The following is a 26,038-nucleotide window of genomic DNA, read 5'->3' as shown; positions in this document are numbered from 1 at the left end:
ATCTTAAAAAGTCACTCAAATTACCAGGGACCTAATGAACCCATATATTCACTTCCTATAACATCCTTAAACTGAAACAGCAGACCCTGTCCATTCCATTAAAAGTAGGGTTTGGGTTACTAATAACAAAACTTATAGCTAACATGTTATATACATTCTCATAAGCATTCTTGAAACTTCATCTTGAAAAATAAAAAAAGAAACTACAAGTCAGTGTGGTGACATGCATCTGTATATAGGCATAGGGAGGTTATCTATAAAATTAATAACCATGAGTAGAAAAATATTTTGGACTACAGCAAAGAATACCTTTCGGCTAGGAGAATGCATGACAGGTGCAGGAGGAGACGGTGGTCCCCGGGGAATTTTCTTATTAATCCTGAAGTATAAAAACACAACCAGAGAGTGATATAGTTTCCTCCCTTTTAGTCATCATATCAAGTCTCTCCTCCTTTCTCTTGCATAAACGTTTCAAACATAGACAAAAACAGAGACTGTATAATGATATACATTTACCACTCCACTTCGACAATGAATAAAACATGGCCAACTTTGAAACTATTACTCACCCCATCTCCACAACATTATTGTCATTTTGCAGAGTAATATACTTTTTTCCATTTTAAAAAGCAGCTTTAGGCTGGGTGCGGTGGCTCATGCCTGTAATCCCAGCACTTTGGGAGGGCAAGGTGGGCAGATCACCTGACGTCAGGAGATCAAGACCATCCCGGCTAACATGGTGAAACCCTGTCTCTACTAAAAATACAAAAACTTAGCTGGGCATTGTGGCACACACCTGTAATCCCAGCTACTCAGGAGGCTGAGACGAGAGAATCGCTTGAACCAGGAGGCAGAGGTTGCAGTGAGCTGAGATCATGCCACTGCACTCCAGCCTGGGTGACAGAGCGAGACTGTCTCAAAAAAAAAAAAAAAGGCAGCTTTATTGAGATAATTGACATTTATTAGCTATACATATTTAAAGCATACAATTTGATTAAATTTTGACACAAATACGCACCTGTGATATCATCATCACAAGCAAGATAGTGAACATGTCTATCATCCCCAAAAGTTTCTGCTTGCCCCTTGCCTATTCCTCTTGCCCCTCCCATCTCCTCTGTGTCCCTACCTCCTTCCCCAGAGGTAACCACCGATCTACTTTCTGTAACTACAGGTTAGTTTGCATTTCCTGGAGTTTTAGATAAATGGAATCATACTGTATGCACTTGTTTTTGTCTGGCTTCTTTCACTCAGCATAATTGTTTTGAGATTCATCCATGTTATTGTGTATATTAGTAGCCTATTCCTTTTTACTTACTTGAACCTTGGAGGCTCCATTGGATCTTTCTGCATTTCTACCATCCGAATAACCCTCTGTTTAGCTCCAGAGTTGAATGCCACTCCTTGCTGAGATGGTGTGTATCTGAAGAAAGCAGATAAAAACTAAAGGTGTAATTAGTTCAAGCTTTCAGTAGGTATTTTCCTTCTATTACAATCTTAAACTAGACTACATTTTCAATTCCTTTCGCAAAGTATTAACAGAAAATTAACAAAATATTTAGACAAAGCAGACAGCAAGAGGGATAAAAGAACATAAATTATGAGTTACAGTCAAAATATAAACTTGAGTGGTATTAGTTTGCAAATAACCCATCCTCATATGTTTTCCGACACGGAAGGTGCTGTGTTCAGTTTCCCAGATAGGCAGTCTAGAAAACAGTACCTATTTGGTATGCCTGCATCTGAGGAAAAAACACTTATAATAATCCCAGCAGGCAACTTACAGTTAGCAGTTTTTGATTAATCATAGGTTATAAAACAGAGAAAAGAATAATGACAGCAGCCCTACCAGCTCTGAATTTTCCCTCAATATCTGTATGTGATTCAACTCTCTATGCAGATTTAGTCAAGTGAAGCGCCTCAAAATTTAGAAGTATTATAAAGATATTTATTACCTATAAATGGAAAACTATAAATAGTAATTGTGATTTAGGTCATATACCACAAGTAATTGTTAATTTCTAAAACCAAAAAATATAATTTGAAAATAGCATAAGGCCAGGCCAGGTGACTCATGCCTGTAATCCCAGCACATTGGGAGGCAGAGGTGGGTGGGTCATCTGAGGTCAGGAGTTTGAGACCAGCCTGGCTAACGTGGTAAAACCTTGTCTCTACTAAAAATACAAAAATTAGCTGAGCATGGTGGTGCAAGCCTTCCCAGCTACTCAGGAGGCTGAGGCAGGAGAATCGCTTGAACTCAGGAGGCAGAGGTTGCAGTGAGCCAAGATCGTGCCACTGCATTCCAGCCTGGGTGACAGAGTGAGACTCCATCTCAAAAAAAAAAAGAAAGAAAAAAGAAAATAGCATAGGCTGGGCACAGTGGCTCATGCCTGTAATCCCGGCACTTTGGGAAGCTGAGGAGGATGGGTCATTTGAGGTCAGGAGTTCGAGACCAGCCTGGCCAACATGGTGAAACCCTGTCTCTACTAAAAAAAAAAATACAAAAATTAGCCAGGTATGGTGGCGGGCACCTGTAATCCCAGCTACTCAGGAGGCTGAGGCAGAAGAATCTCTTGGGAGGCAGAGGTTACAGTGAGCCAAGATCACAGCACTGCACTCCAGCCTGGGCAACAGAGCAAGATTCTGTCTCAAAAAAAAAAAAAAAAAAAAAAAAAAAAAGCATAAAAAGAGGCCAAGTGTGGTGGCTCAAGTCTGTAATCTCAGTACTTTGGGATGACAAGGCAGGAGGACTGCTTGAGCCCAGGAGTTCGAAAACAGCCTAAGCATCACAGCGAGATCCTGTCTCTACAAAAAATTAAAATATTATCCAGGCATGGTGGCATCAAGGCAGGAGGATCACCTGAGCCCAGGAGGTGGGGGCTGCAGTGAGCTGTGTTGGTGTCACTGTACTCCAACCTGGGCAACAGAGAAACCTTATCTCAGAAAACAAACAAAAACCAAAGTGGACACCTTAAAAAACTGTGCTTTCAATTGTCTGCAAAGAGAGTAGACAGGCTTCGAGTCATTATTCAAAACAATGCATTTATAATGGTTGCTAAGTGGGTTAGTGAAAGAATACCATGACCCCCCCAAGCTGAATCAAGTTCAGAATGAAACTAAGTCTTCTAGGCATGATTCATACCGGATATACTGAGCAGGAGCCAGTTTGTCAGCTGCCCGAACTGGCATGGCTGCGGCGACCTTCTGTGATACAGATTTTTCTAAGGCTACTCTTGTCTTTTCTGTTATCTGAAATAGGAAATATCACATTGAGAGTTTGGAAGTTAATCAGGATGTAAATAGTCATCGAATATATCAATTCCCAGTTACCTCTTTAATAGCTTCTTCATCGGGCCTTTGCAGGTCTGGATCATCTGCATTCATAACCTCCTTTGGAACCAGGTCAGTGTATTTGCTATAAATGACCTAAAATGTTCAAACACAAGCAGGCTTAAGAAAAGCAAACAACGAAAAGAAACCTCATTAGCCATTTCAGATGTCAACATGTCCTCTCAGCACACTTAAAAATTTAGGACACTTAGATTTTCTCTTTTAGATTTTAAAACCAAGGAAGCTTAAAATATATAACCAAATTGCTACCCTGGCTGTAAGTTAGTAATTCTCCCTTGACCTCATGCATTTAAATTATTTGAGATCTTCTAATCAAGTCAGTATCCAAATAAACCATGCCAACAAAATCATGCATCGATGATCACTATTTTTGAGGCCCACTAGAACTTGAAATTAATGATAATATAAATTGCCTATAGCACCATTATCCTGGATTACAAACTCATCAGAATTTAAGTCAGGTTACCAAATAATTTCCAAATTCACTGGGCCTGGAAAATTTTATTGACCTCATCCTACTTATAATGCTTCTCTTTTCTGCCATCAACTCTATTCATAGACTAAGAAAATAAACATGTGCCATAGTTAAAAAACCCAGAATGCTTTCTTCCATGAAAAGACGAAAGAAAAAAAAAGAAAAAGAAAAATATATTCTATATATGCAACTTATTTTATACCCATTATCCAAATTGAGGCCTGTTATATGACTTCTACTAGGCCCAACATGGTTTCTGTTAGGCTGACACTGATGTGGCAGGCTCTTAACAAATAGAATATTGGTTACTTTCAGGTCCATCTGTACTTCTTAAATATTTTCTTTTTCTTTTTTATAATTTATTTTTTTATTTTATTTTTTGAATCAGAGTCTCACTCTGTCACCCAAGCTGGAGTGTAGTGGCGAGCCCTTGGCTCACTGCAACGTCCGCCTCCCAGGTTCACGCCATTCTCCTGCCTCAGCCTCCCAAGTAGCTGGGACTACAGGCGCCCACCACCACGCCCGGCTAATTTTTTTTGTATTTTTAGTAGAGACAGGGTTTCACCATGTCGGCCAGGCTAGTCTTGAACTCCTGACCTCATGATCCACCCGTCTCGGCCTCCCAAAGTGCTGGAATTACAGGCATGAGCCACCGCGCCCAGCCTACTTCTTAAATATTTTCATAAAGTTACGCGGCATATTTTAAAGTAAAAAAGAGATACAGAGGGGCCAGACGCGGTGGCTCACGCCTGTAATCCCAGCACTTTGGGAGGCTGAGGCGGGTGGATCATGTGGTCAGGAGATTGAAACCATCCTAGCTAACATGGCGAAACTCCGTCTCTACTAAAAATACAAAAAAAATTAGCTGGGTGTGGTGGCAGGAGCCTGTAGTCCCAGCTACTCAGGAGGCTGAGGCAGGAGAATGGCTTTAAACTGCGAGGCAGAGCTTGCAGTAAGCCAAGATCGCGTCACTGCACTCCAGCCTGGGTGACAGAGCAAGACACCATATAAAAAGAAAAAAAAAAAGAGATACAGAAAATTCAATAAATAATAGGCATTCTACCTTTAATGCTTTAGTCAGAAATTCTTTGAGGTATATAAAAAGAAAGGACAACTTATGAATATCAAAATCAAATTCCTAGGCACTTGAGATCTTCAGAATATTTTTTGTAGAATTGTTTACCACTACAAGCCGAAGTCTTATATTAATAAGTCTATCATACATCATTCATTAAAACAGTTTAAAGGAAATGCATGCTATTTCTAATTTTCTACTCCAAACAGAGCAAAAAAAGTGTGAGCCACTTTATGGCTTATGCAACTTGACCTGACTTTGCCTATGTCTTCAATCTCCTCTTACAACTCTCACTCATTATGCTTCAGTCACACTAGCTCATCTTCTGTTTCTTGAACATAACATACTTTTCCCCAATTCTAGGCCTTTACAGAGTTCTGTTTATCATTCTTCAAGTAAGCTCTCAATCTGTGTGTCTCAGATCAAAAGTCTCCATTATTGAGGCTTCTTCTGATTGCCTTAGTAGTAACCCCTCCCCACCCAATCATTTGCTCCATAGCACTGTTTACTGTGATCAAGACTGTTCACAGCACGTAATTATCTACTTTACATGGTTATTATCTGTCTCCCCTATTAAAACAATAAAAACAGGGCTGGGCGTGGTGGCTCACACCTGTAATCCCAGCACTTTGGGAGGCCGAGGCGGGTGGATCACCTGAGGTCAGGATTTCAAGACCAGCCTGACCAACATGGTGAAACCCCGTCTCTCCCCAAAATAGAAAAACTAGCCGGGTATGGTGGTGGGTGCCTGTAATCCCAGCTACATGAGAGGCTGAGGCAGGAGAATCGCTTGAACCCAGGAGGCGGAGGTTGCAGTGAGCCGAGATCATGCCATGGCACTCCAGCCTGAGCGACAAGAGCGAAACTCTGTCTTAAAAAAAAAAAAAAAAAAAAAAAAAAGTATCTCCTGTGCTTTATAATTATGACTGGAGATATTTGATCAGTATTTTTTGTACAAATGAATAAATAAATGAATTTTAGAGATATTCTGTTACATGCTAAAGGTGTTTATAGGCCGGGAACAATGACTCATGCCTGTAATCATAGCATTTTGGAAGGCCAAGGTTGGAGGATAGCTTGAGCTCAGGAATTCAAGACCAGCCAGGGCAACACGGCAAGACCTATCTCTATTTTAAAGAATGGATGGATGAATGAATAAATAAATAAGTTTACATTTTAGGCCCTACAGAACTTTCTATAAGCTACTGATTTCCCAGAAAAAAACTATCTCATGGCTATACACTAAAATCTCCAGCTTGTTTTTCTCAGGAGTGGGAAGAGGGATCAGGTAAGAAAGCCTAAGATGATTTAGCACAAAACACATACTACTGATATGTGAGTTATTAGTGTCACCATACTCTAGGAGTGTTGATTTTGGAAGGGACTATAAACCTCACTCTACTGAAAAGAGTGAGGTTCAGTACATTCAGATCATACAGCTACTATCTGACCTCAAAAGTCTTATTTCCTCTCAGCATGGAAAAACCTATACAACCCTAAGCTGAAAATTATATAACAACACTAGAAAAAAATACCAATTCTATGAAGAGTTAATCATGAAGAGTTTATCACTTCTCCATAGCAACTGTTATAAGGAAAGGATTATAAGTAAATGGCTCCCTGGTAGTCATGTATGTTCAACATAAAGTGTCAATACTAATTTAGCATACAAGAGTCATTTGCTGCTCCTTATTTGGGCATTCCAAAGTTAATAATCCTTTAAATGAGCATCAATAAGATTCTAGCATCTCACAAGGCTGAGTAAAGGACATCTGAAGAGCAAGATTCCTCCATAGTAATTAATTATAAAAACCCCCATTTTTTTTTTTTTTTGAGACAAAGTCTTGCTCTTGTTGCCCAGGCTGGAGTGCGATGGCCTGATCTCAGCTCACCGCAACCTCTGCCTCCCAGGTTAAAGCCATTCTCCTGCCTCAGCCTCCCAAGTTGCTGGGATTACAGGCGCATGATACCATGTCCAGCTAATTTTTGTATTTTTATTAGAGATGGGGTTTCACCATGTTGGCCAGGCTGGTCTCGAACTCCTGACCTCAGGTGATCCACCTGCCTTGGCCTCCCAAAGTGCTGGGATTACAGGCATGAGCCACAGCATCTGGCCAAAACCCCAAATTTTTATAGTCTGAGAATTAAATGTGCTGAGGAAACTGAGTACCAGGAGGCAAATGGGCTGTGGAGTGTTATCTGAAAAATACAATATACTCTTGAAAGTATCAGAAGCACAAATAAGCTTTGTGAACAAAATAAAGTAGTAACTCATCTGTGAAACAGATATTTTATTACAGAAAACTGGCAAAGAACTGGACTGACTAAAAGGATAAGCCTGTCAAAACATTCACTATGTGAGGCAGAAAGAAAACGCTAATCTAGCTTAGCTAGTGTGTGAAATCATACAAACAAGATAACATGTAATTTATCATGGGGTCAGTTTAAAGTTGTTACGGTTTTTTTAGGGGAAATACGCTGAAGGCATTCTTTTGGGTATAGTATGGGTGTAACATTTCTTTTCTTTAAGAGATAGGGTTTCATTATATTGCCCAAGCTAGTCTCAAACTCCTGGCCTCAAATGATCCTCCCACCTCAAGCTTCCCAAAGTGCTGGGATTACAGGCATGAGCCAATGCACTTGGCCTGTATGTAATATTTCTTACATAAACTATTTCAGAGGGAAAAATACATACACCAAGCCCTTTATTTCAAGATTTATCACTTGGCTGGGTGCGGTGGCTCATGCCTGTAATCCCAGCACTTTGGGAGGCCGAGGTGGGCAGATCACCTGAGGTTGGGAGTTGGAGACCAGCCTGACCAACATGGAGAAACCCCGTCTCTACCAAAAATACAAAATTAGTCAGGCGTGGTGGCGCATGCCTGTAATCCCAGCTACTTGGGAGGCTGAGGCAGGAGAATCACTTGAACCCAGGAGGCGGAGGTTGCGGTGAGCTGAGATCGCGCCATTGCACCCCAGCCTGGGCAACAAGAGCAAAACTCCGTTTCAAAAAAAAAAAAAAAAAAAAAAGAGATTTATCACTTTCATAATTAGGAAAAAAAAGCATTTGGTTGTATCAAGATTTACACTAAAAAAACTTTTTCATTTCCAATTTTGTATGACTAGGAAGTCGTATACACAGTACTTACTTCACATGTAGAGATCAATTGCCTTAGACTTGTCCTAGAATATTACGTCTTAGAATCTTCCCTGATTCTTCTCACCTCTTATACCTAACACCTAGCATTTTCCATTCTTACTCATTCACTATTAATATTTCAGTGCGAACTCCCTGGTTTCTGAAGAATACCAGACCTCTCGGAAGCAAATCAGAAATCTTAGTCCAAATTCATAAATCCAATAACCTGTTCAGTCTCTGGAATAACACATTTTTTAAATCCTATTTTATGTATTATGCAGTCCATTTCTATTTCTTCTAAAACAGGAAAATCAGTGATTGTCAAACAGGGCATCACTGCCACCTCTAACTCCTCTCACCCAGTGCCTTTGTAAATGTGTGAGGTGTTTCTAGTTAAGACAACGGGGGTAGGATTGGGACACTACTGGGATTTACAGGTAGTGCCACTTATGCTAAACATTGTACAATGCTGAAGACGGTCCTAAACAAAGTGCTCCCCCAATGCCAATGGCATGTAATAGTTACTTGATTAATGTTGAATTACTCAATGCACTCCAAACTTCATGCATGAATCTATCCGCTTCTAGAAAACAAACAAACAAAAAGATATAAACCTGAGAGTGGTCCCAGTTTGGGGTTCGTTTCTAGTGGCTGCATTATAGACAAAAGGAACGATCTGGCCAGGCGTAGTCGCTCATGCCTGTAATCCCGACACTTTGGGAGGCCAAGGTGAGGGGGGATCACCTGAGGTTAGGAGTTTAAGACCAGCCTGGCCAACATGGTGAAACCCTGTTTCTACTAAAAGTACAAAAAAATTAGCTGGGTGTGGTGGTGTGCGCCTGTAATCCCAGCTACATGGGATGGTGAGGCAGAAGAATCACTTAAATCCGGGAGGCAGAGGTTGCAGTGAGCCAAGATTGCACTCCAGCCTGGGCAACAGAGCAAGACTCCATCTCAAAAAAAAAAAAAGAAAAGAAAAAAAGAAAAAATAAGGAACAATGCTTTGGAGACCTTATTTGGCCAAGATACTAAACTCCAAAAATAGATAGTTCAGTCTGAACAGTTCTACTCTATTTTGAATACAAAATAATCACCAATACAGACAGTGATTTAAACATCATTCCCTAGAAATCAGATAAAACTCTTTGTTTCCACTCTTGAAATATAATGCAAAATGGACCAAAGCTGTATTTCATTCAAAATAACACAACCTACCAATGCCAAATTGTTGCCCTTAGATGTTGTTTTTTTCCTACCAAATGGGACTGGAGAAGAAGCACATACCAATAAAGAAGAGTGATTACCCCCAGGGAGAGATGCACCAAAACAAAGGCAACTGAAGTCAAGTGAAGGCCTCCATGGTATACAGTAAATTTCCAGTATATGTTCTCCATGTATAGGGGCCTAATTTTCCTTTTGCAGGGTGGACTATACTTCCTCACTGGCTTCAGAAGTGGTTTTGTGTTATACAATGAAAACCACTATTATTCGCTGAACAAACACTGGTGGATGCCTTATGTGTCAAACTTTCAGGCAGTAAGTAAGGCACCAAAGACGAAAATATAAATATATAATCCCTGCCCTTAAAAACATTATAGTCAGATGATATAGATTATGAGTGAACAGATAATTACAACAAAAGGTGAAGACTGCTATGACAAACATTAGGAGTAGAGAAGAGGGACACTTAGTCTAGCCAGGGAAGGTCCAGGACAACACCCTGGAATAGTGAAGAGTGAGCTGAGAATGGAAAGCAATAGAATTAAGCCAGAGAATGAATAAGGGTAGAACTTTCTAGGAAAAAGAATATCCATGGGAAGTCTCAAGAGAGAATGTGTCATATTATGGGAACTACAAGTAGTTCCCCATGGCAAATATTTATAGGGAATGCTTGAATGTTTTTTCTTCTTGGCTGGGCACGGTGTCTCATGCCTGTAATCCCAGCACTTTGGGAGGCCAAGGCAGGTGGACTGCTTGAGGTCAGGAGTTCAAGACCAGCCTAACCAACATGGTGAAACCCATCTCTACTAAAAAGACAAAAACGAGCTGGGCCTGGTGGCGGGCGCCTGTAATCCCAGCTACTGAGAAGGCTGAGGCAGGAGAACTGCTTGAACTGGGAAGGCTGAGGTTGCAGTGAGTTGAGATTGCCCTACTGCACTCCAGCCTGGGTGACAAAGTGAGATTCGGTCTCAGAAAAAAAGTTTTTTTCTTCTTAACAACCACCTTGGCTGGCGGCAGTGGCACACAACTGTAATCCCAACACTCTGGGAGGCCAAAGCAGGCAGATCACCTGAGCTCAGGAGTTTGAGACCAGCCTGGGCAACAAGGTGAAACCCTGTCATTACAAAAAATTAGCCGGGCGTGGTGGTGTGCACCTGTAGTCCCAACTACTTAGAAGGCTGGGGTGAAAGGATCACGTGAGCTCAGGAGTTCAAGGCTGCAGCAAGCTGTTATTGTGCCACTGCACTCCAGCCTGGGTGACAGAGCAAGACTCCTCTCGAAAACAAACAAGAACACCTATAATAGTATTTATTTTATAGTGAAAACAAACAGAATGGCTAAAACTGAACTGTTTATTTTTGGATTTCAGTATTCTGATCATGAGAGTCGAAGCTAGCCCAGAAAAGTGAGTAAGGGGCAAGCATACCATAGCAGCTTAGTCCTTACCTTAAAGACCATGGAAGCCATAGAAAGATTCTAATTGTGCACACTTGCGTGTATGTGTATATACATGATGAGAGAGAAAGACAGACAAACATGGATGAATTTGTTTGTTCATGCCAGCAAGACAAATGGCAACGAGATGGTTGCAGGCTTGGCTGCAGTAAATCAAGCAAGAAATGAAAACGGCCTGAACTAAGTAGCAGAGAGGGGAATATACTTGGGAAGTATTAAGGAAATAAGATCGTTCACAGAGACTAAATAGATGGAAGGTCTGAGGGAAACAAGAAATAGAATGATTGCTAAGCAGAGAGAACATATGGGCAGTATGTGTCACATGTGAAATCTGAATAGCCTCCGAGCCAGTAAGTCCACATCTAAGAATTTATTTTAAACAAATACTCATGTTCAACAAGATGTTTGTATGTAGATCTTGAATACATTTGTTTGTAAAACTAAAAACCACCAATGCTTAAGAAAACTAGCAGATAACCACGCCATGGAATCCTATATAGATTAATTTTAAAAAAATGAAATAGACCTATATGTACTAACAAAAATTGTCAAATGTGTTAAGTAAAAAAAAAAAAAGCAAGTCAAAGGAAGTTATGGGCATTAAAATTCCATTCATGTAAACAAAAGTTTCTAAGTTTGTATGTATATGTAAAATGAGGATATACATAAATATCTAAATCCATAATAAAAATTTGGAATTATATACATCACTGTAGTAACAGCAGTTACCTCTGGGAAGTAAAGTAGGAGAAAAGCGGGCAGGACTGTATATACTTGTGATATATACTTATGGTATCTTTTACCATAATATATTATTTGTATAATTTTTTTTTTTTTTTTTTTGAGACAGTCTTGCTCTGTTGCCCAGGCTGGAGTGCGGTGGTGCCATCTTAGCTCACTGCAAGCTCTGCCTCCCAGGTTCACACCATTCTCCTGCCTCAGCCTCCCGAGTAGCTGGGACTACAGGCACCCACCACCATGCCCAGCTAAATTTTTGTGTTTTTAATAGAGACGGGGTTTCACTGTGTTAGCCAGGATGCTCTCAATCTCCTGACCTCGTGATCCACCCGCCTCAGCCTCCCAAAGTGCTAGGATTACAGGCATGAGCCACCACGCCCAGCCTATTTGTGTAATTTAAAAAAAAAAAATCAATATAATAGTAAGAAAAAAATGACTCCCAGGCTTTCAGCATAAACAATTAGGAAAATATCACTATCACTTACTGAGTTAGACAAATAGCAGGTAGATTAAGTGGAAAATTATGTATTTAGGTTTGGATTTAAGTAGCACTTTAGGGAAATCTAGATACACTTGCCCTTGTAGACAGTAAGATATAAGGACCTACAGCCAAGCAGAGAATGAAACACAGACTGAACAGTCATCAGCATATGAGTGGCAAATAAATTACATTAGTTAAAGAGAATGTGCTGTGTTTTTTGGTTACAGTCACAGAATGATTAAAAGAAAAAATATATATAAAGAGAATGTGCTGTAAAAAAATGTGTTGAGACTTTTGCCAGAGAGCACCTCATCAAACTGGTTTAGGTGAGGCCATTTTGTAGTGAATTGAAGAGTGAAAGGAAAGTGAAAAAATAGAGAGGGCAAAAACAACTCCTGAAAAAAGTGAAGAAAATTAGGTGGTAGCTAGACGGAACATTGAGAGTAGGTACTCAGGGAAAAGCCTATCTTTCAAAAGATAAGAAAGGCCAGGCGGCCTCACGCCTGTAATCCCAGCACTTTGGGAGGCCGACGCGGGTGGATCACGAGGTCAGGAGATTGAGACAAGCCTGGCTAACACGGTGAAACCCCATCTCTACTAAAAATACAAAAAATTAGCCGGGCATGGTGGCAGGCGCCTGTAGTCCCAGCTACTCGGGGGGCTGAGGTAGGATGATCGCCTGAGCCCAATAGTTCAAGGTTGCAATGAACTATGAGGGTGCCATGGCACTACAATCTAAAAAAGAATACACAAACAAACAAATGACAAGAAAAACAAGCACATGCCGGGCGCGGTGGCTCACGCTTGTAATCCCAGCACTTTGGGAGGCCGAGGCAGGCGGATCACGAGGTCAGGAGATCGAGACCATGGTGAAACCCTGTCTCTACTAAAAATACAAAAAAATTAGCCGGGCGTGGTGGCGGGCGCCTGTAGTCCCAGCTACTCGGAGAGGCTGAGGCAGGAGAATGGCGTGAACCCGGGAGGCGGAGCTTGCAGTGAGCGGAGATTGCGCCACTGCACTCCAGCCTGGGCGACAGAGCGAGACTCCGTCTCAAAAAAAAAAAAAAAAAAAAGAAAAACAAGCACATTCAAATGCTAGCAAGAAAGAGCCATTAGAAGAGGAGGGGTGAAGAACTGTTGAGAAGATTAACTAGTAGGTAAGGTTCATAGAGGAAGAGGGAAGGGATTGAGATCCAGAATACATATGGCAAGATCAGGTGTAGATCCAGGTGCAGTGGCTCACGCCTGTGATCCCAGCACTTTGGGTGGCGGAAGCAGGAGGATTGCTTGAGCCCAAAAGTTCAAGACCAGCTTGAGTAACATAGGGATATCCCACCTCTACAAAAAAATAATAAATTAGCCGGGCATGGTGATGCACACCTGTGGTCTCAGCCACTCGAGAGGCTGAGGTGGGAGGATTGCTTGAGCCCAGGAGGTCGAGGCTTCAGTGAGCCATGATCGTGCCACTGCACTCCAGCCTGGGCAACAGAACAAGACCCTGTCTCAAAAAAAACAAAAAATAAAATAAAAAAAGATCAGGCTTAGACAGAAGAAGGCATTTTGTGCAAAAACAAAAGTCAAGGAAAAAAGACAAGTACAGGATGAAGAAAATTGACAATTTTCTTCCAATAGTCTTTATATGCAAATAGATGGGGGAGTCACCTGCTAAGGATGAGATGGGATGAAAGGAGTAGGAATTAAAGTTTGGCGGGAGTACCAAGGGAGCTGAGCTGAAATAGGAGATATAAATCTGCATGATTGCATAATTGTCTTCCCCCAAAGCTCAGCAGCCATGATGCAGAAGCAAAGGATGGGCTGTTAGTGCTATTTTAGAGGGTAAATTGAAAAAGTGTGGGGGGGAGAGAGAGGCAAATGACAGGTACTGAAAGCTCTCAAGTATTTTTCCAAACATCATCAGTTCTAAAGAAATCTTTCACTTCTATCTTGAGTATTTATTTACAAGAAAAAAAAACTAGGTCTTCTTAAAAATAGTTCCTTGGCCCTGAGTGTAGCTGTTCTGTGATGAGATTATTTTAAGCAAATTTTATTTTTGGCCTATGGATTACTTCGTAGCAGGGCCATCCTAAATCTGGATAGCAAATGCTAGTTTTGTACTTAATCTAGGGCAAAAGAAGTTTGTGTAATTTATTATATTCAAATGAACTATTAAATACCTAAGTACTCTAAGTACATGGAGGAAATCAGTCAAGACGATAGGAAAAACTAGAAGAAACTACAGGAGAAATTAAAAGTTGATGGTAAGGCTCTGGGGTTGCAGATTTAAAAAAATTTACTGGCAGTTTTAGAATGTTAGTAATATAAAGTAACTGTTTTAAAATGTACTTTTTTCCCCCTTTAAAACAAGGTATTGCCACCCAAGCAAGAGTGCAGTGGCTCGCTGTATCCTCAAACTCTTGGGCTCAATCAAACCTCCTGCCTCTGCCTCCCAAATAGCTGAGAATATAGGTACGAGCCACCATGCCCAGGCATTGCTACTTTTAACATAATTCAAACAGCAAGAGATGTTATTGTGTCCACAAAATTTAAAATGTTTCCTAAAATATTTATCATTGAGGGAAAACACGAGAGGATTACCTTGTCTTTTGACTGTCCTTGTCGAGCAATTGCATCATATTTAATTTTTCCTTCAGAATCCACCTGAATGGCCAGCGCATTCGACATTTTTTTCTTTCGTCCCATATCCAGTGGATACTGGGCCACATGGATCTCTGGAAAAGCACCTCCATCTCCAAAATCCTACACATTAGAAGTAGTCAAATAAAATAGTTAATCATCATTTGACATTCATGATATATGCATTCATTCAACAAGTAATTGTTGAGTCCTTAGTATGCTAGATGCTAGAGATACAGCAGAGGTCCCTGCCTCTTGTGGAGTTTACATCCTAGTAGGTGAAGATATAAAAAAACACATTCTTTGGCTTGTGCTAAGTACCATGAAGGTAATACAAAAGAAAAAGACTGGGAAAAGGGGCTACTTTTGATAGGGTGGGTGGGGACAGCGTTTGTGAAGAAGTAACATGTGAGCTGAAGCCTGAATGATTAGAAAGCACTCATGGGAATATATATATATATATATATATATATATATATGTACACACACACACACACACACACACACACACACACACACGGGAAGCATTTTCTAGATGGATCAAATAGCCAATGCGAAGGCCCTGCTGCAAGAATGAGCTTGGCATATTTTAGGAAATGAGAATTCAGTGGGGCTAACAGCTTAATAAGGACAGCAGAGCTTGAGGCACAAGTTACATGAGTAAAAAACACCAGATCATGAAGGGACTTACAGGCTACAGCAAGAAAATGTGGATTTCATATATGCAGGACGAAACTAAGCAAAATGGCTAGGACAACACAAAATATATGTGTATATATTTTAGCATATAAATACATATTTTAGTGAGGAACAGGTAAAGCTATACTTGGGGCAGAAATATAAAAGATTTTTTCTTGGAATCAGATTTTATTAACATATTATTTATTCATTGTTATGTGAGAAGCAAATCAATACAATAGGAAAGATCCAGAAATGAGTTTACTACATTTCTAGTAGTGATTATACATAATTATTTAGGAGAGAGAACTGAGACTGCTAAAGTAGAACAAGCTAAATAAAGTTTGCTGATGAAATGTAGTATTTTTAAAAGGTTTATCAAATAAACATGAGGATCAAGTATAATTTTTAAGTAGTTTAAAAAAATTTAGTAGTATTTGCTTAGTATATTTTAAACATGATTCACACATGTATTATCTCATTTAATCCTTGTAACTCTTTAACATCCTTTTATTTTAAATGGAAACATTCAGGTTTAGAAAAATTAAGCGGTGTTCCTGAGATCTCACAGGTATTATATGCAGCACCTGAACCCAGATCTTTTGAGACTCCGAAAAGCTTTGTATTTTCTAATACTATGAAATACCTTTCTTTTAGCTCAAAACAGCCAAATGAGTACTATTAAGAAATGATAGAAAACACAAATTAAAATTAATCATTTAGAGGGGGTTTGATGAAAAAAAAGAAAATATTCACTTTTACAAGACCTCTTTAATACTCCATTAGATCTAAGATATATGAGTTCCTAAGTACAATATGCTTATTTGCTACAGAGATGAAGTTTTTGAAAACCAAGAGAATAAAGCTGAGAGACATTTTCTTGTAAATGAGAAAGAGTTAAAGCACTCCTAAGAAAAGTGCTTCCCATACCCAAGCCATCAATCTGACACATGCTTGGATTTGCTAGAGTTTTTCAACTATAATAAGTACTTCAGAACTGTAGCTGTAGCATTATGTGGTCATTAAGCTTGCCAGAAAATCATAGCTTTTATTTTGAAAACTAGAACAAAATGCCTTCTTCCACAGAACATTCACTCCCCTCAAGCAGCATCCATAGCATTTCCAGATTAGCTGGCCATTTCTACTTGATTTTCAAATAAACTGTTCTGTTTCACCAGGATATATGAAACCACTGATAGTCAAGTAAGAATCTAAAAATCTTAACAGCAACCAAGTATCCTAATGCTGAAATGCATGGATGAGATTTATTCTATGTAAGGTGATGCCTGTCACCCTCATTGTGCAATGTACTGACAGACCAAACAATATTTATAATGCCTCAACAGAGACACTCAACTGCTCTATTAGATGATGCCAATCACTACTTTTTTGCCCCAGGTAAGACTCTTTGATAATCTTTCATCTTACTCTGCTTCCCACAAATTACACTATCAGAGAGAACAAAAGCAACAAAAATCTCTTAATAATTGCAATATGACTGGCCTTCACACACCAGCATTCATAAGGACCAGAGGAAAACTGACAAAAAAGCAACAAAAAAACCTACATGTGGGTTTTTTGGAATACATAGGACAAGATATGATCTAGTTGGGTGTTCCTCTTATAAACTCTATTAAAGAGTGTGGGCCAGGCGCGGTGGCTCACACCTGTAATCCCAGCACTTTGGGAGGCCGAGGTAGGTGGATCACGAGGTCAGGAGTTCAAGACCAGCCTGGCCAAGATGGTGAAACCCCATCTTTATTAAAAACACAAAAAAATTAGCTGGGCATGGTGGCAGGTGCCCGTAATCCCAGCTACTCGGGAGGCTGAGGCAGAGAACTGCTTGAACCCGGGAGGTGAGGTTGCAGTGAGCCGAGATCACGCCACTGTACTCCAGCATGGTGAAAAAGCAAGACCCTGTCTCAAAGAAACAAAACAAAACAAAACAAAAAACAAAATGCTGGTAGCCAGGGTGATGAGACATGGAAGAGACTGAGAATACAGATGGCTTCTGGTAGGGCTCTAAGCTACAACTATCAATTCAATGAATACTATGATCACTACTTGAAGGTATGTGAAAAAAGGCATGAGCCCTTCATACTTGTGAAGTAAAAATCATAACCAGTAAGGACAGAAAAAAGAAAAGTGATGGGATGATGGCTGGGTGTGGTGGCTCACACCTGCAATCCCAGCACGTTGGGAGGCCAAGGCAGGTGGATTGCTTGAGGTCAGGAGCTCAAGACCAGCCCGGCCAACATGGCGAAACTCTGTCTCTACTAAAAACACAAAAATTAGCCAGGTATGGTGACACGTGCCTATAATCCCAGCTACTTAAGAGGCTGAGGCAGACGTTGTGGTGAGCTGAGATCGCACTCCTACACTCTAGCCTGGGTGACAGGGTGAGAGTTTGTCTCAAAAAAAAAAAAAAAGTGATAAAAATGAAAATAACTGGGAATGATACAGGCACTTCAGATTTTTAATAGGGCAGATACAGTCCTTGGGACATGAAGAATCAAAATATGCAGGAATCAGAAAGACTACTGGGAGAGAGAGAAGAAAAAGGCTTGATAAAAGTGGAGGAGGTCTTGAGGAGGAAATATATGTCTCAAATGTTTGCTTTTCTCCCTAGTGAAGAAAGTGGTCAAGCATGGGAAGGCTGCCCTAGAATCAGGGAAAGAAATATATATTAAATTAATGTAGGCCAGGTGCGGTGGCTCACGCCTGTAATCCTAGCACTTTGGGAAGCCGAGGCAGGCGGATCACCTGAAGTCAGGAGTTCAAGACCAGCCTAGCAAACATGGTGAAACCCTGTCTTTACTAAAAACACAAAAAATTAGCTGGGCGTGGTGGTGTATGCCTGTAATCCTGGCTACTTGGGAGGCTGAAGCAGGAGAATCGATTGAACCTAGGAGGCGAAGGTTGCAGTGAGCCAAGATCGCACCACTGCACTCCAGCCTGGGAAACGGAGCGAGATTCCATCCCAAAAATAAAAATAAAAAATAAAATTAATTAATTAATGTAAAGGATCCTGAGTAATTAGAATAGGTGCTGCCAAGGAAGCTTGTTCTTTTTATTTTTATTTTTTATTTTTTTTGAGATGGAGTTTTGCTGTTGTTGCCCAGGCTGGAGTGCAATGGTTCAATCCTGGCTCACCGCAACCTCCGCCTCCCATGTTCAAGGGATTCTCCTGCCTCAGCCTCCGGAGTAGCTGGGATTACAGGCATGCGCCACCACGCCTGGCTAATTTTGTATTTTTAGTAGAGATGGGGTTGCTCCATGTTGGTCAGGCTGGTCTCGAACTCCTGGCCTCAGGTGATCCGCCCGCCTCAGCCTCCCAAAGTGCTGGGATTACGGGTGTGAACCACTGTGCCCGACCAGAAGCTTGTTCTTTGGCAACAAGCTAGAGATAGAAAGAGCTATTCCAAATGGTTCCTTCTCCCTCACTGCCTTCAAATCAACCAAATTTTGTCTCTTATACCCGCAAAAATATATTTAATCTATATATCAGATATATATTAACATTCTCAAATTAAAGATAAGAAAACAGGTGAAGAGAAAGAAATCAGCAAAGGAAGTGCTACTGGAGTTTTCCCTGAAGGAAAGTTGTCTCTTCAGGGTTATGTGGTATTATTGGGGGGGAGGAGGAGGAGGAGGAGCTCAAACATGAAATCCACTTTCATCTCTCTTATCTTTTACTTTCCCATTATTTTCCATAATTCCTGGATTTATAAAATGTTAGTTTTCTTGTAAATATTTAATAGTTTGATATAGGAATAGACAAATGGTACAGTTCTCTAGTGACCACAAAGCGGTGATAGATAATGAGCAAAAAGAAAATGATACATCTTCTGAGGGAAATATACATCTTGAGAGCGCATAACCAGAATTTCTATCACACTGACATTCATAATCAGAGGTTCTAACATTTATGTTATAGTGTGCTATAATCAATTTCAGCACAATTTAATAAATCTAAACTTAAGATCCATACATACCTCTAATAACCGAGGTATCCAGCCTTTCCGGTATCCGTACGGGGGAGGTTCTCTTCGGGAGGAGACCAGTGAGGTCTGCCGTGATCTCTGGGATCTTGCCTTTTCTTCAGCCTCAAGCTGGTCCTGAGATAGCTGAGTAGGTGCGGGTAAAAAGCTATAAGCAAAGATAATAGAAGTCAGAAATTTTAAAAACTCTTATGTTTAATTTGACCACTGCAACTTGGCCACAGAGACAATTTTTCCTAAAATGCTTTTACTTTTCAGCAAAAGAGCAGATTTTTCAATGATTTATGGTAGTACTCAATACTAGTCATTTTATAATATGTGGAAGACGCAAGTACTCAAAGATACACAGTAAAAACATTTGACTAGGACAACAGCAAATGATGTCCAGAATAAAAAATTAACAGATATTTCACATAATAGACAAACTCTTAAGCATTTATGCTTCCATATTTCCTTTTTTTTTTTTTTATTTGAGAAAGAGTCTCACTCTGTTGCCCAGGCTAGAGTACAGTGGTGCCATCTCCACTCACTGCAACCTCTGCCTCCTGGGTTCAAGTGATTCTCCTCCCTCAGCCTCCCAAGTAGCTGGGATTACAAGCATGCGCCACCACACTAGGCTAATTTTTGCAATTTTAGTAGAGATGGGGTTTCACCATGTTGGCCAGACTGGTCTTGAACTCGACCTCAAGTGATCTGCTGACCTTGGCCTCCCAAAGTGCTGGAATTACAGGCGTGTGCCACCACACCTGGCCATGCTTCCATATTTCCATATTTCTTTCCTTTTTTTTTTGAGACAGAGTCTCTCTGTGTCACCCAGGCTGGAGTGCAGTGGCACCATCTCGGCTCACTGCAGCCTCCACCTCCTGGGTTCAAGTGATTTTCCTGCCTCACCCTCCCAAGTAGCTGGGATTACAGATGTGCAGCACCACACCCACCTAATTTTTGCATTTTTAGTAGACACAGGGTTTCGCCATGTTGGCCAGGCTGGTCTCGAACTCCTGACCGCAGGTGATCTGCCCGCTCTGGCCTCCCAAAGTGCTAGGATTACAGGTGCGAACCACTACACCCAGCCTGTTTCCATATTTCTTATGACAAACAAGTAAACATTCCTAATACTTCAGGGATAAACTGTCCAGTATATACTTGCTATTCTTATACTCCTTTTTTTTTTTTTTTTTTTGAGACAGAGTCTCGTTCTGTCGCCCAGCCTTGAGTGCGGTGGCGCAACCTCGGCTCACTGAAACCTCTGTCTCCTGGATTCATGTGATTCTCATGCCTCAGCCTCCAGAGTAGCTGGGATTACAGGTGCATGCCACCACATCCCTATTTTTTGTATTTTTAGTAGAGACTGGTTTTTGCCATGTTGGCCCACGTTGGTCAGGCTGGTCTCGAACTCCTGACCTCAAGTGATCCATCAGCCTCAGTCTCCCAAAGTACTGGGATTACTGGCATGAGCCACCATGCCTGGCTACTCCTTGTTTTTAACATTTTTACCCTTATGCTCCTTAAACTAATTCAGTGTAGATACAAAAGAACTAGGATTAAAACTGAATGTAACAAAGAGGTGGACAAAACAAACACAAGTTACATATTTAAGTGCCAAGGGTATCTACAATGAAATTTAAAACTTAGAGGCCATACCAGCCATGGTGGCTCACACCTGTAATCCCAGCACTATGCGAGGCTGAGGTGGGTGGATCACTTGAGGTCAGGAGATCAAGACCAGCCTGACCAACATGGTGAAACCCTGTCCTTACTAAAAATACAAAATTAGCCAGGAGTGCTGGTGTGCGCCTGTAATCCCAGCCACTCGGGAGGCTGAGGCAGGAGAATCACTTGAACCCGGTAGGTGGAGGGTACAGTGAGCCAAGATTGCTCCATTGCACTCCAGCCTGGGCAACAACAGCAAAATTCCATCTCAAACAAACAACAACAACAAAAAACTTAGAGGCCAAAGAATCAAAGCAGAAGCCCTGAAGATGCAGCTTATTCTTTAGTCAAGGTAACCTTTCTACTAAACTGTTCTTAATAACTTTTAAGTATTAAAGTATTATAGTGATACTCCAAAATATTACAAAAGGATTGTGATGGATGAATATGGAGAAAATAACCTTAGTTCCTTTGTGATTCTTGGATAGTAAGCATACCTAAGTAGCAGCGCTTATTAATTATTCAAAAATATTTATTATTTGGGTACAAGCACTATGCTAGGCATGAGACTATAAATGGAGAAAGACAGCTTACAGTCTTGCAGAGATAGACACCAAAAAAAATCACACAAATCTATAATTATACATTATATTAAGTTATGATGGAAAAATACAGATGCTATGACAGTCTACATGAGAGGGATCTAATCCAGTCTGGGGAGGTAAGTGATGGCTAGGCTCAGAATTCAGATCTGACCTATGCCATTTATTAACCTGGATAAGCTACTTACCTCTCTGAATCTGTTTTCTCATCTGTAATAATAGTTCATAAGAGCATCTACTTCATAAGGTTCTTATAAGTATTAAATGAGAAATCCATGAACCAGTTGGTATAGTATGTAGACACTTTCAATACAGGTTCTGTATGTTTGATTATTTTAGGGCTGTTCCATGACTCTTCCAGTTTGGGTTAACTGCCTGTCTCTATGCTCCCCTAAAACGCTCTATATACCACTACTACTACATTATCTTACTGTATTGCAATCATCTACTCATTTAACTATTCTGTTTTCATGAGACTGTGAGCAGCTCTGCAGGAATCACGTCTTATGCTTCTTTCATCCCTAATGCTCCAAGACTTCTAGCTCACAGCTGGAGCTCCTTAAATGTAGGAGAAATAAATACACTCTTCCCCGGCATTCACCATCTTCATTTCACTACAGCCTTCTTATCTTTCCTTAAACAAGCCATCCCAGGATCTTTACATTGGCTATTCCTTCTGCCATAAAATCAATCAATCAATCAATCTATCTATCTATCATCTATCTATCTATCTATCTACCTACCTACCTACCTATCTAATCTATCTATCGCAATCAATCAATCACCTACCTACCTACCTACCTATCTATCTATCTAATCTATCTATCGCAATCAATCAATCACAATTTTTCCGGCTGGGCGAGGTGGCTCACACCTGTAATTCCAACACTTCGGGAGGCCAAGGCAGGTGGATTACTTCAGGCCAGGAGTTTGAGACCAGCCATGCCAACATAGTGAAACCCTGTCTCTACTGAAAATACGAAAATTAGCTGGGCGTGGTGGCGGACGCCTGTAATCCCAGCTGAGACAGGAAAATCACTTGAACCTGGGAGGTGGAGTTTGTAGTGAGCTGAGATTGCTCCACTGCACTCCAGCCTGGGTGAGAGTGAGACTCTGCCTCAAAAAAAGAATAAATTTTCATATGCTTTTATAGAAACTTCTTCTCCAGATATTTTCTTTTTTGACTGCTCCTTGCGGAGCAGGGCTATCCCATAGGCAGTATGCCTAGAGTAGCCCCAGATCTTTCAACAGCTTGCATCTTAGCACTCATGTCTCTGCTCAGTTACCTCTCTCTAGAGCTGTTTTCTGACCACCTTACCCAAAATAGCCACTTGACCCCAAACTTTTGAGTCACTCTCTAACCCTGTCTTTATTTTATTCCTAGCATGTATTACCTGAAATTGCATTATGATTTTACTCATTCTGTCCCATTAGAATGTAAGCTAATTAGAATTCTGTCCCATTAGAATTCTGTCCCATTAAAATGTAAGCTCCATGCGGATAGAGTATAAAATTAAAACAAACTCAGTTTCTTCTATTATTTCACTCAACAATTAACAACACACAACACTTCTGATACCAGATGTGTGACGGTTTTTCCCCACATATCAAGCAAGCTATCAACTGTCTACTGGACCCCAGTCAAGTGTCCTCTAATTCAATTTTGATGTTATCTGCCTGGAGATACTGTCAGATGTTACAGGTTGAGGGCTCAGTCCCACAAGACTGCCCTTACTTCAGATGCCAATAGTAGGTCCAGGCCACTGGCCAACTGACTACAAACCAGGGTTCCCATGACCTCATCCTCAGGTTCAACTAATTTGCTAGGGCAGCTCACAGAACTCAGGGAAATGTGTTTACTGACTTAAAGGATATTATAAAGAATACTGAGGAACACCAGATGGTAGGTATGGAAAGCTCTGGAGTCCTCAAGACTGGCCATTTAAAGACCGCATTCTGCCACTGCAATTTTAAGCACACAATACCCATGACAGGCCAGATGATGTGGTGGCTCATGCCAGTAATGCCAGCACTGTGGGAGGCTGAGATGGGTAGATCAGATCAGTTAAGCCCAGTTCAAGACCAGGCGGGGCAACATGGCAAAACCCCACCTTTACTAAAAAAAAAACAAAAATTAACTGGGCATCATGGCAAGCGTCTAGAGTCCCAGCTATTCTCCGGCACTGAGGCAGGAGGATCACCTGAGCTTTGGGAGGTTGAAGCTGCAGTGGGCTGTGATTGGGCCACTGCACTCTAGCCTGGGCAAGAGTGAGACCTTGTATCAGAAAATAAAATTAAATAAATAAAAAATACCCATGACATCTCTAGAAATTTTTCTTGTGTGTGCATTTCAAATTCCACCTTTTCCACAGTCTCCTCTCATAACTTTACTAGTCTATGACACAGTGTCTCACACCTGGGGAGCACTCAAATGTTTGCTGCCTGTAACATTTACTAAAGAAAACTCTTGGCTGGGCATGGTAGCTCATGCCTGCAATCCTAGCACTTTGGGAGGCCTAGGTGAGAAGACTGATGGAGGCCAAGAGTTGGAGACCACCCTGGCCAACGTAGTAACACCCCGTTTCTAGTTTTTTTTTTAAAAATTTCAGATGCCGGGCATGGTGGCTCATGCCTGTAATCCTAGCACTTTCGGAGGCTGAGACAGGAGGACTGCTTGAGGCCAAGAGTTCAAGACCAACCTGGCCAACACAGCGAGACCCCATCTCAAAAAATAAAGTTTAAAAAAAAAAAAAAGCAAAAAAACTTTTAGAAAGGAGGGGGGGGAAGAAAACTCTCCAGCCCACATAACTTATTCCATCTAATTCTTTTTGCACTAAGGTTAGTATTACACAAATGCACATTTTGTGTTCTGTAATTGTTTTATGTCTGTATACCTTGGACCTCCATCTTCCCTGTTGCCAAAGACAGATTTTCTTCTGTGTACACAATCCCCATGACAGAGCAAGGCACCAACAATAATTCCCAAAATAATTTTTTGATTAAAACTTTTGGATTCATACTGTCATCAGCCAGAAAAAAAAACATGCGTGAAGAGAATGAAGGGTGTTAAGAGAACTCAAGCTGATGTCCTAAAAGGATTACTTTCTCTACAACCTTCCTGAACACTAACCTTTTCCTGTTGAGTTCGCATGGAAAGTTTTTCCACTTAAGATGGGGCAGCAAGGTTGGAGACTAGTATGAGTAGCGTAACTTCTGGGGCTCTCCCACTGAAAAGCATCTTTTTCTTAAAGGCGTGGAGCACTTTACAGACGGTTACTAAGGTAACCGGAAACAGCAAAACTCTGAGGTGGTTCTATCTACGGAAGAAATTCTAAGCTCCGAAGTTAAAATGAGGAGCAGTGGCGCATATCAGCAGACGGCGGCCACTACTGTGGCTCATTTAAATCTCTGTTCAGCTCCGGGCCTCTTTTTTCAGGAATCCTTGTTTCGGGACACCCAGTGGACAGCGAAAGGAGAGAGGCCACCACAGGCAAACGGCCGGAAAGCCGCGCAGTCGCAGCCCGCGCGCTTCACTCCGCCCAAATAAGCCACTACCGTCACCAGCCCCATCTCGTTCGCCCGAGCCGCGGACCTGAGGGAGCGCTGTCAGCTCTCCGCAAGATGCTTACGCGAAAAACGCACTCTTCGGTGTCTGAGGCCACGCCGCGGCTTTCGGCCTTGGTGAGCGGGTGAACTAAACCCGGGAAACTGCTGAAAGACCCCAGCTTCCACTAGGCCTAGTCGTAGTGGCGGCCAGCGGGAGGGCGTAGCGGTAGTCTTGGCCCACGTCATTCTGTGCCCCGGGTCAGGTCACCGCCCAGAGGGTATGGGAAGAGAAATGAAAAAGATTGGTACTCCCAGACCCTTCCGTATCGAGGACCCCAATCAACAACCCACCTGGTGAGCGCCATCTTCTTCCGCTTCTTCCAGCGCGAGCGACAGCACCGCTGGGCGGGTCTTTCCAGATGATGAGGAGCGGAAAGGAAGGAGCGCGCGATGCGCAGGCGCTCTGGCCGAAAGGCCTTCTGGGATTTGTAGTTCTTTGAACAGGAGTACCCGTTCGTTTCTATTCTGACAAGACCAAGCGGTTATCAAGGAATAATCTCTTCAGCTAGCAACGAATGCATCACTCGATCGCTTATATGCGACATGATAGGGCGTTCCCTAGGCAAAATATCAAAGATACAAGGAGATGCCTTTTAGGCCGCTTTATTACATTCCTTACTCAGCCCCATTCCCCAAGAAGGGGTACAAAATACAAAAGCTTCCCGGGGACAGCTACTTTAAGTGAAAGAGTGATAGGGCGTTTAAAACGATAGGTAATAGTGAGACTAGCTAATGGAGAGTTCTTGGACTCTCTGAAAACATTCACACTCAAAACTTTTCTTCTTCACCCCCGCAAAACACTCTCCTGGGGAGATATTTTGTAATCCTTGGTAATTTACCGAGTGTCTGGGTTCTCTGCCCAGGGTATGACAAGACTGAAATCTCATAGGAGGCTCTGGAGAAAAATCCATCTCCTAACTCATTCTTGTTGG

At 41.4% G+C, this 26,038-nt stretch overlaps 1 protein-coding gene across 3 annotated transcripts in view; it reads right to left on the bottom strand.

The window, feature by feature from the left end:
- SNW1 (SNW domain containing 1) overlaps nt 1–25,464 on the bottom strand; it is a 44,191-nt gene extending 18,727 nt beyond the window's left edge. For all 3 annotated transcript variants that reach the window (XM_012498139.2, XM_003260812.4, XM_030802661.1), the window contains exons 1-7: nt 25,398–25,464; nt 19,243–19,396; nt 14,531–14,692; nt 3,331–3,426; nt 3,143–3,249; nt 1,319–1,423; nt 310–379 (exon numbers count right to left, since the gene is read on the bottom strand). In XM_012498139.2, the coding sequence (XP_012353593.1) occupies nt 310–379; nt 1,319–1,423; nt 3,143–3,249; nt 3,331–3,426; nt 14,531–14,692; nt 19,243–19,396; nt 25,398–25,411 (708 nt within the window). In that variant the 5' untranslated portion in view covers nt 25,412–25,464. The remainder of the gene's footprint in view (nt 1–309; nt 380–1,318; nt 1,424–3,142; nt 3,250–3,330; nt 3,427–14,530; nt 14,693–19,242; nt 19,397–25,397) is intronic.
- Nucleotides 25,465–26,038: the final 574 nt, after the last annotated feature.

Source organism: Nomascus leucogenys, chromosome 22a, assembly GCF_006542625.1.
Source record: "Nomascus leucogenys isolate Asia chromosome 22a, Asia_NLE_v1, whole genome shotgun sequence".
Classification (NCBI taxonomy): Eukaryota; Metazoa; Chordata; class Mammalia; order Primates; family Hylobatidae; genus Nomascus; species Nomascus leucogenys.
Note: the sequence above shows the minus strand (reverse complement) of the source record. Positions and strands in the feature narration are given on the sequence as shown.